At 47.1% G+C, this 14,274-nt stretch overlaps 1 protein-coding gene across 1 annotated transcript; it reads left to right on the top strand.

Annotated features, from left to right (window-relative positions):
* Nucleotides 1-2,020: 2,020 nt before the first annotated feature.
* Nucleotides 2,021-2,326, top strand: LOC136460341 (uncharacterized). The gene has a single exon (XM_066460079.1). It carries the CDS (start codon nt 2,021-2,023, stop codon nt 2,324-2,326), a length of 306 nt encoding a protein of 101 aa, XP_066316176.1.
* The last annotated feature ends 11,948 nt before the right edge of the window (nt 2,327-14,274 follow it).

The following is a 14,274-nucleotide window of genomic DNA, read 5'->3' as shown; positions in this document are numbered from 1 at the left end:
TCACACACCCTTTAGGCCCTCGTGCGAAGGCACTCGCATGTGCGTAGGAGCAAGGCGAGGAGTTACAACAAAGGCGGTAGAGCCAGCCGCCACCCACGCTGGCGTGCTCGACGCAATATCCTTGACGGCGAGTGGCACCTGGGGTCACGCCCATCAGGTCTAGCGCAACATCGTTGACTCAGTTCGCTTGAGCTAGCCAGAACATCCCTGCTGCAGAGATGCTTCTGCGTGGCCTTCTTGAGCCGACAAACCACAGGAGCAAGCAATCCACCAGAACCTCCGGGCGCTGGTAGAGACCATCGTAGTTCAACAGGCGGAGAGCTCCGTATCATGACAGTAGCTCGTGGCCTCTTGCCCCACTAGGGGACAGGAGCCGTACCCATCAACTCGCTCAATCCACTCACCACTACAGTTGCTGGGAGTGGGGCAGGATGCCGTGGCTGTACCGCAGCCCAACCCAGCGCTCGCTCCACACTAACCACCTATGCGCGAACGTCTCGGGCTAAACCATGACACTCGTAGCGTCATCAACAATCGAAGCCATGCTCGACATGATGATGATGTTTATCGAGTGGCAACGAGAGTAGGCGGCTAGAGTCCTAGCTCGGATGGCCCAAGACCATGGGCCTTTGGTCATCGCTTTCAGAGAGTGTCGTTCCTACTGCACTTCCGACCACCCACCAACATCGCCAGATACATCGGAGAGATGAACCCTAGTATATGGCTTGAAGATTTTTGGCTCACCTACCAAGCCAGAGGAGTGAATGATGACCACTTCGTCATCCAGTATCTCCCCATCTACGTGGGGGAGCATGTTTGAGCATGGCTCGAATTCATCCCACCCAACAGCATTTGTGACTGGGCGGATCTCAAGAGAGTCTTTGTCGGAAATTTCTAGGAAACATATGTCCATCTTGAGAATTCTTGGGACCTCAAGAGCTACCAGTAGAAGCCCAATGAGTCCCTATGGGATTACATCCATAGGTTCTTAAAGCAGTGCAACTCCCTCCCTAATGTCGTTGACGCAGACGTCATCAACGCATTCCTCTCTAGAACAACTTGTGAGTCCTTGATCCACAAGCTCGACTGTCTGAAGCCTAGCACCACCCGTGACCTGCTCGATGTCACCACGAACCACGCCTATAGCGAGGAGGCGGTTGGAGCGGTCTTTAGCTATGGCCAGGACAGGGGCAAGACCAAGCATGAGGACCAAGGCGAAGGCCCCTCCATACAAAGGGACAAGAAGAACAAGAAGGATCGGCATTGACCGGCCAACCTAGCCTTGGTCGCTGTAGCCAATCGTGCGGGCAACCAGCCCTAGCAGGGCTAGTCCAACCACTTTGACAAGCTCATGGAGAGTACATGCACTAACCATGCTTACCCTATCAAACACCTCTATAAGGACTGCGAGCTCCTCAAGTGCTTTCTGCGGCACACCGGTAAGCTGAAGGAAGGGAAAGGCAAGGAGGAGGCACCCAAGAATGGAGGCGTGATGGGCAAGGATGATGATGGCTTCCCCAACCCTAAGGAATGCCTCATGATCTTTGGGGGATGCAACGTCATCCACTCCAAGCGCTAGCACAAGGTGCGCTACAGAGAGGCATGTGTCGCCGAGACGGCCATCCCCTCTTTCCTTAGCTGGCCAGACTCTCCGATTACTTTTGATCGAAGAGACCATCCTTCTCACGTCGCCTGACTAGGTCGTTACCTGCTTGTCGTTGACCCCATCGTCCGCAAGAAGCGCCTCACCAAGGTGCTGATGGACGGAGGCAGCGGCCTCAACATTCTCTACATTGACACCCTCGACGCCATGCGCATCCCCCGATTGGAGCTCTGCCCCATGAGCTCTCCCTTCCATGGCATGATCCTAGGGGCACAGGCATACTCGCTCGGGTAGATTGACCTGCATGTCATGTTTGGCGACCGAGCCAACTTTCGCTCGGAGGTCCTTACCTTCGAGGTGGTGGACTTTCTAGAGTCCTACCATGTCATCTTGGGGCGACCATGCTACGCCAAGTTCATGGCGATCCCCAACTACACCTACCTATATTTTAAGATGCTAGGACCAAACGACGTCATCACTGTGGGTAGCATCTTTTCGCACACCTACACGTGCGACCACGAGCATTACGAGCTCGCCATGGCCGTCATCAACTCCACCGAGCTCCTGGAGATCGGGAATCCATCGACTCTAGTAGTCCTAGACTGCAATGAGCTATCCTCCTCGAGTGCCTTCCACTCGACGAAGGAACCCAAGGTGGTGAGGATCGACCCCACCGATCTGACCAAGACGATGCAGATCAGGACTAAGCTCCCGTCCAAATAGGAGAGCGAGCTTGCCAACTTCCTATGTGCTAATCATGATGTCTTTGTGTGGAAACCTTCTAACATGCCGGGTATACGAAGAAAGGTCACCGAGCATGCACAACACCTCATCCTGGGCTCCAAGCCCACCAAGCAATGCCTGCATAGCTATGACAATGAGAAGCACAGGGCCATAGGCGAGGAGGTCACTAAACTCCTAGCAGCCGGATTCATCAAGGATGTATACCACTCTGACTGGCTAGTTAATCCTATTCTTGTTAAAAAGAAGACTGGAAAATGAAGAATGTGCGTTGATTATACTGGCCTCAACAAGATGTGTCCAAAGGACCATTTTCCTTTACCACACATAGACTAGATAGTTGACTCCACCTCAGGATACAAAATCCTCTCATTTTTAGATGCCTACTCTGGCTACCACCAGATCATGATGAAAGAGTCCGACCAGGTCGTGACTTCATTCATCACCCGTATGGTTCGTACTACTACATAACCATGCCTTTCGGTCTGAAGAACGTTGGCGCCACCTATTAACAGTGCATATAGCGATGCTTCGTCGACCAAATCGACCCTCTCGACTAGCCTGACCAAGTCGAGCAGCCAAAGCCAACAATTGCCGTCTATGTAGATGACATAGTGGTAAAAATGGTTGAAGCTAGCGACCTAATTGCAAACTTGACCGCAACATTCGCAAACCTCTAAAGGTTCAGCGTCAAATTGAATCCCAAAAAATGTGTTTTCGATGTTCTAAAGGGGAAGCTGCTCGGACACATCGTGTCCAAACACAGCATCGAGGCCAACCCCGAAAAAATCATGGCCATCTCCAACATGGGCCCTATACGCAACATCAAGGGCGTACAGAGGCTCACCAGTTGTTTGGCCGCCCTGAGCTAGTTCATCTACCGACTAGGCGAGCGGAGGATGTCTCTCTATAAACTTCTCAAGAAGACAGACGCATTCATTTGGACTGAGGAGGCACAACAGGCTTTGAAGAGCCTCAAAGCATCACTAACATTGGCACCAATCCTTATCGCTCCTGAACATGGAGAACCCCTCCTCCTCTACATCACGGTAAACAACCACGTTGTGAGCGCCGCCCTCATCGTCGAAAGGGAGGAGTTGGGACGCCCCCCTAAAGGTTCAATGACCGGTCTACTTCATCGGTGAAGTACTTGTAAGGAAAATAGACCCTTGGCCCATTTACTTTAGATTTTAGTGTTTGATGACCAACACAACTAAATTGGACAAATGAATTTGCAAGTGTTTATTTTGTAGTTCAATAGGATGCAAGATGTAACTTGGATAAAGGCGATGTGATGATCCAATGATCAATACCTCAAGCAAGACCGTAGGAGCACAAGAAAAGACCCAAGAGAACAAGCAAAGTCCAAGCATGAAGATTGGAACCAAGCCGTATGTAAGATCATGAAGAAATGAGCTCACTGTGGTGACCGAATGCAGGACTAGACGCTGGATAAGCAACCAGATGCTGCGATCAAACACTGGGCGAGTGGCTCGACAGACAGGCGACTAGATCCCTGACCAAACGCTGGTGGCAACCGATCGGATGCAGGACAACAGCGTCCGATCGATTACAGTAAGGTTTCAGAGCGGCACATCTACGACCAGACACGTACGGTGGCAGGCGACCGAATGCTGGCTAGCGTCCGATCAGCATATTGCCAGCTCAATGGTCGGAACGACCGGACGCATCCGGTCAGGACGATTCAGTGTTTGGTCAGTAGCAGTTTCATGGGAATTCAACCCCAACGGCTACTTTCTTAGTGGGGCTTATAAATATAACCTCCAACCAGCCATTTGAGGTGTGTGGAACTGAGAAAACATACCAAGGGTGTTGATACACTATTTTAGTGATCTCCACATACATAGTGCTTAGTGTTTTATTAGGTGATTAGCATAAGTGCTTTGCGAAGTGTTTAGGTTGATTAGACCACCGCTTATGCGCTTGCTCTAGGTTTATGCCTAGTGTTTAGTGAGGATTGCATACCTCTTGCCACCCCGTGCTTGCGAGCATAAGTGTTGTACATCGGAGGGGCTTGAAGTCTTGCGAGATCACACCAACCGCGTTTGTGGTGTGGCCACCATCGTGTACCGGAGGGAACAAGGCCCACGGCGTTTCGACCGGAAGCTTGATAGTGAAGACGGTGGGGAACATCCAGGAGAGGCTTGCCGAGAGGCACATCTGAGACCCAGTTGCGTGTGGGGAAGGCCCGAGGCTATCCATGGAGTTACCCGACCAAGAGCTTGGCCCTTGTGAAGGATTCCTTGCGAGGAGCTCCAACGAGGACTAGGGGGAAGCTTGCATGCTTCTTGATACCTCAGTAAAAACACCAGAGTCGTCGATGGGAGTTTGCATATCTCTACCTTGCTCTTTACCTTCCGTATTTACATTGATTACAATACTACATTTGCGGTAGAGATAGCAACACACTAGCAAAATCATAGTTGCACATCTAGATAGCTTATCTATTGCATAGGTTTTGCTAGGGTTAGAAAAAGAGGCCATAGTTTAGAGTTAGAATTTTAAGTTGCCTAATTCAACCCCCTCTTAGGCGTCACGGTCCCTTAAATTGGTATCAGAGCCAGTTGGCTCATATTTGGACCTTTGGCTTAACCACCGTTAAGCCGACGCTATTGTAGAGTGGTTGGGATGGATACCGCTAGGCCTCCTCAATTTGATGGCACTAACTTCCTATACTATAAGGCTAGAATGGCTTGCCACCTTGAGGCGGTTGATTTAGGTGTATGGAGAGTCACTCGTGACGGGATAAAACCAATTAAGAATCCCAAAAAGCCCATAAAAAGTGATGAAAAAGAAATGCATTTTAATGCTAGAGCTAAAAATTGCTTGTTTGAATCACTTAGTATGGATGTTTTTAACCAAGTATTCACTTTAAATATGGCATATGAAATTTGGTTAAAACTCCAAGAGCTCCATGACGACACAAGTAATGTCCGTGAGCAAAAACATTGTCTAGCAAAGCAAAACTATGATTCCTTTACTATGAATGGTGATGAGCTTGTTCATGATATGTATTCTCGTTTGAATCTAATTATCAATGGGCTCTATTCTATAGGATTATTAAAGCTAGATGATGCGGACATTGTGAGGAAGATCATCTCCGTGCTACCAGAAAAGAAATATGCAAGCATCATCACCATCCTTCACAACATGGAGGACTTGAGCAATATGACCCCGGGCATAGCCATTGGCAAGTTAGTGGCATTTGAAATGTCATGTAGGATGGGGCAAGAAGAAGCTTCTTCATCAAGCAAAGGCAAAGCTCTCGCTTGTAGCGAGAAAAAGAAGATGAAGGGCAAGCAAGTTGAGACAAGCTCAAACTCAAGTTCCTCAAGTGAAGATGAAGAAGAAGAAGATGATGATGATGATGAAGATTCAAGTGATGATCAATCTTCCTCCTCCACCCCCGATCTTGATGAACAATCAATCAAAGTGATCAACAAGGTGGAGAAGATGATCCAAAGACTCAATGTCAAGGGTGTGCCCATCCAAATTCAAGATTTCATTTTCACAAATCAAAGAAAAGAGCAAAGAAAGAAAGGATGCTATGGATGCGGCGAGTTGGGGCACTTTGTGAAAGTTTGTCCAAACAAGCCCACACCCAAGACAAAGAAGAAGGCATGCAAGAACCAAGCCCTCACATCAATAAGATCATCGGATGATTCTTCAAGTGAAGAAGAACCCCATCACAAGAGGCAAGGCCGCAAGCACTCATCATCAAGCTCTTCTCGTGTGTGCCTTATGGCATGAGGTAACGAAAGCTCTTCCTCTAGTAAGAGTGATAGTGATGATGATATGCCTTCTTATCACAAACTTATGCAAGAAAATCTTAATTATGCTAAAGCTTGCACTAGTCAACAAAAGAAGCTCAAAAGTTTAAAAGAAAGGCTAGATAGTTCACAAAAAGTATACAAAACCTTGCTTGAATAATATGAGAACTTTGCTAATCTCAATGTTGAACTATCTACTATAATTGAGAGACTTGAGACTAGTGCAACAACAAATGCATGCACAATCAATGATGAGCAACTTTTAAAGAAAAATGAAAAATTAAAAGAAAAGTTAGCTAGCTCACAAGAAGCATATAATAGTTTGCTTGCTAAAATGGAAACCATGTGTAAATATTGTGATAAGCTAACTAATAAATTTGCTAATCTTAAAGCCGTTAGCACAAACCCCACCAGGGCATCTAAAAAGAAAAGTTCTATCTTTAACATGTCTAAAAAGGATGCCTCTACTTCTTGTAATGATTTATGTTTAGACTCACCTTTGTGCAACCAAGTTTGTGTTGAGAAAGTTATTGTAGATACATGCACACAAGAGGTTGCAAAGGAGAATGAGCAACTCAAGCAAGAAGTAGCTCGCCTCACTAAGGACTTGACTCAAGTGAAAGGCAAGGCGAAACAAACCCAACTTCATCAAGATAACACCGTTAAGGGAGTGAAGAAGTTTGATGAAGGACAAACCGTGGTTTGTTACGTGTGCCACAAGGAAGGTCACAAGTCCTTTGAGTGCAAGGTGAAGAATGGGGGAGGAGCAAAGAAGAAGGAGAAAAAGCAAACAAGCAAGCTCTCCAACACCTACACCAACATGGTGGACAAGAAGGCCTCCACACCTTATCTCTTGAAGAAGAAGAAAAATGACAAAGTGGTGGTCATCAAGGTGAACAAGCAAGCCAACAATTTGGTCAAACGCTTTTGGGTGCCAAAGGAAATCATTTTAAACATGAAGAGCACCAAGAAGGTTTGGATCCCAAAAGGGAAGTGAGAAGTCCATCGGACGTCGAGGAATTTGGAGACTTGGCAAAGTTTGAGTGCATTTCATGGGGTGCATCATGATGGACAAAGTCATTGCCAAGTAGGTTAGTGAATACTATAGATCCAAATTCCCCTTCCCATGTTAGGTAACTAGATGTCATTACTTTCAAATTAGTATTCATTTCAATTTATTTTGCTTTTCAATTGATATACTCTTAAAGCATCTAGTTATATTTCATGCCTATGATTGCATTTACATGCTTAATCTTTTGTCATGCATTCAATAGGTATATCATATGGTAGGCTTGCTTGGTTTCATTATCAACCCTTGGAGCAAACCTACATGGTTTAAAATTGTTTAGAAGCACGGCACATAGCTTGCTTTACAATTATTATTTATCAAATATGTGCCAAAGTCTAAATTGTAGATAATCTCTCCCAAATATCATCTTTCAAGTGGTATTTTGATTCTTAAATCAATGTGCACAAATGGCACAAGTATTCAACACTTGTGTGCATATATTTAGGGGGAGTAATTCTACAACTTGGATGCTTTGAGACTATCACTTGTTCAAATGTTATCAATTTTTCAAACCTATCACATGTGTAGTAGTCTCATTGTAAGGAAATTGGAGTCCCCGGAGTTAAGCATCATTCTTCAATTGGCATAATCATGTTGATTTCATTTCATATTTATATGTTTTCTCCATGCATTATATAGATTAAACTCTCTTGTACAATAAATTGCTAACTATACATATGCTTTGCTTTCTACCATATGTATGCATATATTTAGAGGGAGCTTAGTCTATATAATGTGAGAGTCAAATTTTGTGATCCATTTCACTCTTATACAACGGATCATGAAATTTGACCCTCTCTTGTGCTACTAATGTCTTCCTTTTTGGTGTTTGATGCCAAAGGGGAGAATTTGAAGGACCAAAGGCAAGTATCAAGTTGATGTCTACAAGTGGTAATGGTCTGAGAAAGGGAGGAAATTGAATTATGGATTAATCTACGTAATGGGAGAAAAATTTTGTTAGAAAGCTAGGCTTTAATCTATAACATCACATGGGGACATTTGCAAGGGCAAAGACAAGCTTTTAAGTAAAAGTTTTAATTGGTATCTTACAATTGACTTCAATTGGTATCCCTAAATATCTTATATGATTTCAGTTGGTATCTTTAAGTATCAAATAAACTTGCCCTTTTGCATTACATCCTAGCAAGTAGGTAGTTTTTAACTTCCAATTTCTTATTATTTGCTTGCCTTAGTCATGTTGGCATCAATCATCAAAAAGGGTGAGATTGTAAGAAAAATGGACCCCTGGCCCATTTACTTTGGATTTTGGTGTTTGATGACCAACACAACCAAATTGGACTAATGAATTTGCAAGTGTTTGTTTTGTAGTTCAATAGGGTGCAAGACGTAACTTGGACGAAGGCGATGTAATGATCCAATGATCAACACCTCAAGCAAGACCGTAGGAGCACAAGAAAAGACCTAAGCGAACAAGCAAAGTCCAAGCATGAAGATTGGAACCAAGCCATACGTAAGATCGTGAAGAAATGAGCTCACTATGGTGACCGAATGCAGGACCGGATGCTGGATAAGCGACCGGACGCTGGGCAAGTGGCTCGGTAGACAGGCGATCGGATCCCTGACCGGACGCTGGCGGCAACCGACCAAACGCAGGACAACAGCGTCCGATCGATTATAGTAAGGGTTTAGAGCGGCACATCTGTGACTGGATGCGTCCGGTGGCAGGCGACCGGACGCTGGCCAGTGTCCGATCAGCATATTGCCGGCTCAATGGTTGGAACGACCGGACGCGTCTGGTCAGGACGATTCAGCGTCCGGTCAGTAGCAGTTTCGCAGGAATTCGACCCCAACGGCTACTTTCTCAGTGGAGCTTATAAATACAACCCCCAACCGGCCATTTGAGGTGTGTGGAACTGAGGAAACATACCAAGGGTGTTGATACACCATTTTAGTGATATCCACATACATAGTGCTTAGTGTTTTATTAGGTGATTAGCATAAGTGCTTTGCGAAGTGTTTAGGTTGATTAGACCACCGCTTATGCGCTTGCTCTAGGTTTATGCCTAGTGTTTAGTAAGGTTTGCATACCTCTTGCCACCCCATGCTTGTGAGCACAAGTGTTGTACATCGAAGGGGCTTGAAGTCTTACGAGATCACACCAACCGTGTTTGTGGTGTGGCCACCACCGTTTACCGGAGGAAACAAGGCCCGCGGTGTTTCGGTCGGAAGCTTGATAGTGAAGACGGTGGGAAGCATCCAGGAGAGGCTTACCGAGAGGCACATCGGAGACCCACTTGCACATGGGGAAGGCCCAAGGCTATCCACGGAGTTACCCGAACGGGAGCTTGGCCCTTGTGAGAGATTCCTTGAGAGGGGCTCCAACAAGGACTAGGGGGAAGCTTGTGCGCTTCTCGATACCTCAGTACAAATACTAGAGTCGTCGATGGGAGTTTGCATATCTCTACCTTGCTCTTTACCTTCCGCATTTACATTGATTACATTACTACATTTGCGGTAGAGATAGCAACACACTAGCAAAATCATAGTTGCACATCTAGATAGCTTATCTATTGCATAGGTTTTGCTAGGGTTAGAAAAAGAGGCCATAGTTTAGAGTTAGAATTTTAAGTTGCCTAATTCACCCCCCCTCTTAGGCGTCACGGTCCCTTTAGTACTTACTGATGCTAAGGCTCAATACCCCCAGATGCAGAAGCTTGTGTACGTCATGCTGATGGTGACCCGGAAGCTCCTGCACTACTTCACCGACCATGAAGTTATGGTTGTCACCTCATACCCGCTCGGAGACATCGTTCACAACTACGATGCCACGGATCGGATCTCCCAGTGGACTCTCGAGCTCATGGGCCATGACATCAGGTATATCCCCCGCACTGCTGTTAAATCTTAGGCTATCGCTGACTTCATCGCCGAATGGATGGAAGTCTAGCTCCTAACCACAGACGTCACACATGAGTATTGGATGATGTACTTTAATGGGTCAGTCATGGCACCCGGCTCAAGGGCTGGAGTGGTTTTGATCTCCTCGAATGGGAGCAGGCTCCGCTATGTGATCCGTCTTCATTTTTTTGGCCTCAAACAATGCCATGGAGTACGAGACCCTCATCAATGGACTTCGCATCAGCCGTCGAGCTCGACGCCACGTGGTTGTACGTACATGATGACTCAGAGTTGGTCATCGACCAAGTCATGAAGGAGTCCTCTTGCAAGACCCCTCTCATGGCAGCATACTATGAGGAGGTGCGTAAGCTCGGGGACAAGTTCTAAGGAATCAAACTGCATCATGTCCCCCAAAAGAACAATGATGCCGCCGATTTCCTCGCAAAATTGGCTGCCAGGTGGGTTCTGTCTCCAGTTGGGGTCTTCATCAATGACCTCCACGAGCCATCTGCCTGCGTTCTAGAGGATTCGATCCAGACCCACTTCAACACCAATCTATCACCTAGGGGCTCTAACCTCTCGACGCGTCCCAGCCCTGACCAAGTGCTCAGGGGCTCCGACCCGAGCGCCTTTATGGCAACATCACCCGTCAACATCACCATAATGGCGCTCGATCCGATCGACTGGAGTGCACCATTGATGTACCAAGACATTCTCCCACCGAAAAGGACTGAAGCATGATGAATCCCTCGATGTACCAAGATGTTCATCGCCATTGATGACAAACTTTACAAGCGAAGCCCATCGGGAGTACTCATGAGGTGCATCCCGACCAACCAAGGGAAACAGCTTCTCAAAGTCCATGCTAGAATCTGTGAACACCACGTGACCCCAAGGTTGTTGGTCAGAAAAGCTTTCCACAAAGGTTTTTACTAGCCCACCGTAGTACGAGATGCAGAGGAGGTCGTCCGTAGGTGTGTGGGATACCAGTTCTAGCTCAGCAAAGTCATTTGTCGGCGTAGGAGCTTCAAACCATCCCCATCACCTCGCCATTCACGGTCTAGGGCCTCGACATGGTCAGACCCCTCAAAAAGGCCCCGGATGGCTTCACTCACCTGCTCATAGCAGTGGACAAGTTTACCAAGTGGATAGAGGTGAAGACCATCACCAACATCCGCTCGGAGGAGGCGATCAAATTCTTCCTCGACGTCATCTATCGATTTGGTGTTCCAAACTATATCATCATCGACCATGGAACAAACTTCACTAGGAAGAAGTTCCTGGACTTCTGTGATGGATACGGCATCAGGATTGATTGGGCCTCGGTCAGACATCCTTGTACTAATGGTCAGGTCGAGCGGACCAATGGCATGGTCCTCCAAGGACTCAAGCCCCGCATCTTCGACCAACTCAATAAGTATGCCAGTGGCCCTCGCCCAATCCGCTCCAAAGCAGACACGATCATCTCGACCTTCTAGTTCGATCCTAACCTCGAGCCATGCCCACAAAATCTCCATCAAGGGGAGGCCAGTGGGCCACCTAAGTTGATCTTCAGAACGGCTCAGTCATCTGCCGGAAGGCAGGTTAAGGAGAAGTGGAATGCCACATGAGGGCTATGCCAACCCTGTTATGAATCAAGGACCCGTATTCCACTTGAATATACCCGTTATTGAGCTCACCGAGCGCGTTGCTCAAGCCATCGAGGCAAGCGATGTTAGCTCAACCCCTCTGGTTGAGGAAACTATGGATAGGGTGACACACGAAACTAGACCGACCACTCGGCCACGCCCGACGCTTGGGTTGGCACCTGACACTTCGGGTTGGCGACTCTGCCTCAGCCTACCCCTCGGCCACACCTGCCACGCCTGACGCCTTGGGTTGGCAACTCTACCTCACCCGACCCCTTGGGTTGGTGACTCCACCTCGCTCGACCCCTCGGCCGATCCCGACGTGCCGACGCCTCGGGTTGGCGACTCCGCCTCACCCAACGCCTCGACCGCGCTCCGCGCCTTAGGTTGGTGACTCCATCTCGCCTGATCCCTCGACCGTGCCAGACACTTGGGTTGGCGCTTCGTCTTGTTCGACGACAACCCACCATCTTGCACTCACCGGGTGCTCTCGTAAAACGAGTATAAACAGCCCCTTCACGACTTCATAGAAGTCCCAAAAGGCCTCGGGGGCTCCTATCGGGTTCCTAAACCTAGGGTCCCTTATGGACCCGCTTTCCAGCAAAAATTCATTCCAGCAAACGGCGTAGCAACAATGCGTGCCTCCTCATCTAGCCCAGTTACCTAAATGATCGGCTGGAAGAACAATTCGGTCTTCGACCGAAAGGCCTAGCCAAGGAGGGGACACAGTTCGACTTTGACCTGCTTTTTCCGACCGGGGATATGTCGGATCTTCGCCTGTGATTCTTTCTCAACTGACATGGTCGGAGCCGATTAGGAACGACCGACCTAGGGAACGATCTGGTGTCCGTCCGGAAGGTATGGCCAAGGAGGTGACATGATCCGACTCTAACCTATTTTTTCGATCAGGAATATGCTGAACCTCTGCTTGCAGCTCTTCTCTGACCAACACGGTCGGAACCGACCGGGGACGCCCGCTCGGTAAGGGTCCAGGGATCAGGTAGAACAGATAAGGTAAGACGCTCAAGTCAATAGTAATACCAAGGACCATACGCTGCCATACCCTGCACACCTACAGGGCAGTACCACCGGGCCATGCCAGACAGGTACTATGCAACCTTCTAGGCATGTCAGAACCAAAATAGTGTTGTGGGCGTCGACATTTGGCTTACAGTATTGTAGGCGTCGATATTTATCGTACCAAATGAATACGGTAAAACCTGCTAGACGCATCTAGGCATGAATAGTTTTGTGGGCGCCGACAATCTTCTCGTACCTGATGACATGAGCAACAAGACTAGGTAGCACACATACACTCTCTATCTCTCTCTTTCTCTCTAAACTTGTAAGGCCATCTGCTTCACCTATAAAAGGGGATGCGCTCTTTTCCAACAAGGATGGTCGTTCAGACTCTCTCTCTCGCTGGTTGGCTCTAGACAATCTGAGCATTCGAACAGCTCCATAGTTCTAGAACTCTAAAGCTACACAGAGTACATGCTTCAATACTTAGCGCACATTAGAGCCCCTGTCACTCTCAGCCCTTCAGTTCAAAGTCCGACCGGGCCTTTAACACCCCCTTCTTATTTCTATTCAGTTGTAACCCCACAACAAACTTTGAGCACCTGGACCCTGGAATAATGTTGCCGACCGACCGTAATTGGACGTAGGGCATGTTGCGTGAACCAGTATAAATCTTGTGTCATTGAGTGCTAGGCCACATCCGATCACAACGCACGATAAAACTACAAATATTTACTTGTTGGTCACTTTTCGCACCGACAGCCGAGCAGCAAGGAGATGTTACGTTGAAAGCGCATGTTGCAAGAGTATGTTTTAATTCTCTGAGATGTTTCGGAGGTATGTTGCAATGATTGTACACATATGTTGAAAGCATCTGTTCCTAATGTTTCATCTTATTTTTCAGACATATGCTGCAAATGTGCTTATTTGGATGTTGCATATGTTTCACACATATGTTTCAAGTTTTATCTGGATGTTTTATATATTTTGCAATAGCTTTTTTAACTGTTTTCATGAGTTTTTGCGAGTGTTTCAGACGCATGTTTCAAGTGTTTCATCTGTCTTCGGAAGCATGTTGCAAATGTTTCATCTGAATATTTTAAAAGTAGATCGGATGTTGTTGCTGGGGCGTCACCGAAAAGGTGCAGCCATCCTGGCGGGGCATGCGGAGGGGGCGCGAGCCAGGAGCGGACCCACGGTGTATGCCAGGTGGGCCACGACATACCCTGTGGAGCAGCCTTGTACTACTTAGTATTGGATTATAATCTTAGATAATACAATCTGCAACTAAGGCTACCAACACATGTTGTTAGCCCAGTGGTAAGCCCCTTGGTTTTCTGACCGAGAGGTCGCTAGTTTGATTCTCTGCAGCTGACATTTGTTGTTCTTATTTCCCATTTCCCATTTTTTGTTTTTATATTTCTAGTTTAAGTTCCCTTTAAATATTAACTGTAGGTAATACATTTTTCCTTAGTTTTCGTTGCAAGTAGTTTTAAATTTCTTATCTTTTATCTCCTCTCAATATTAATAACTATACCTGTATGATATTTCGTCCTTTATTTT

This window comes from Miscanthus floridulus, chromosome 6 (genome assembly GCF_019320115.1).
Source record: "Miscanthus floridulus cultivar M001 chromosome 6, ASM1932011v1, whole genome shotgun sequence".
Classification (NCBI taxonomy): domain Eukaryota; kingdom Viridiplantae; phylum Streptophyta; class Magnoliopsida; order Poales; family Poaceae; genus Miscanthus; species Miscanthus floridulus.
The sequence above is the reverse complement of the archived record's forward strand: the minus strand, read 5'-3'. Positions and strand labels throughout refer to the sequence as shown.

Excerpts from the sequence above, each read along its gene's own strand:
- LOC136460341 (XM_066460079.1), top strand. The coding sequence starts at position 2,021 with ATGGCGATCCCCAACTACACCTACCTATATTTTAAGATGCTAGGACCA.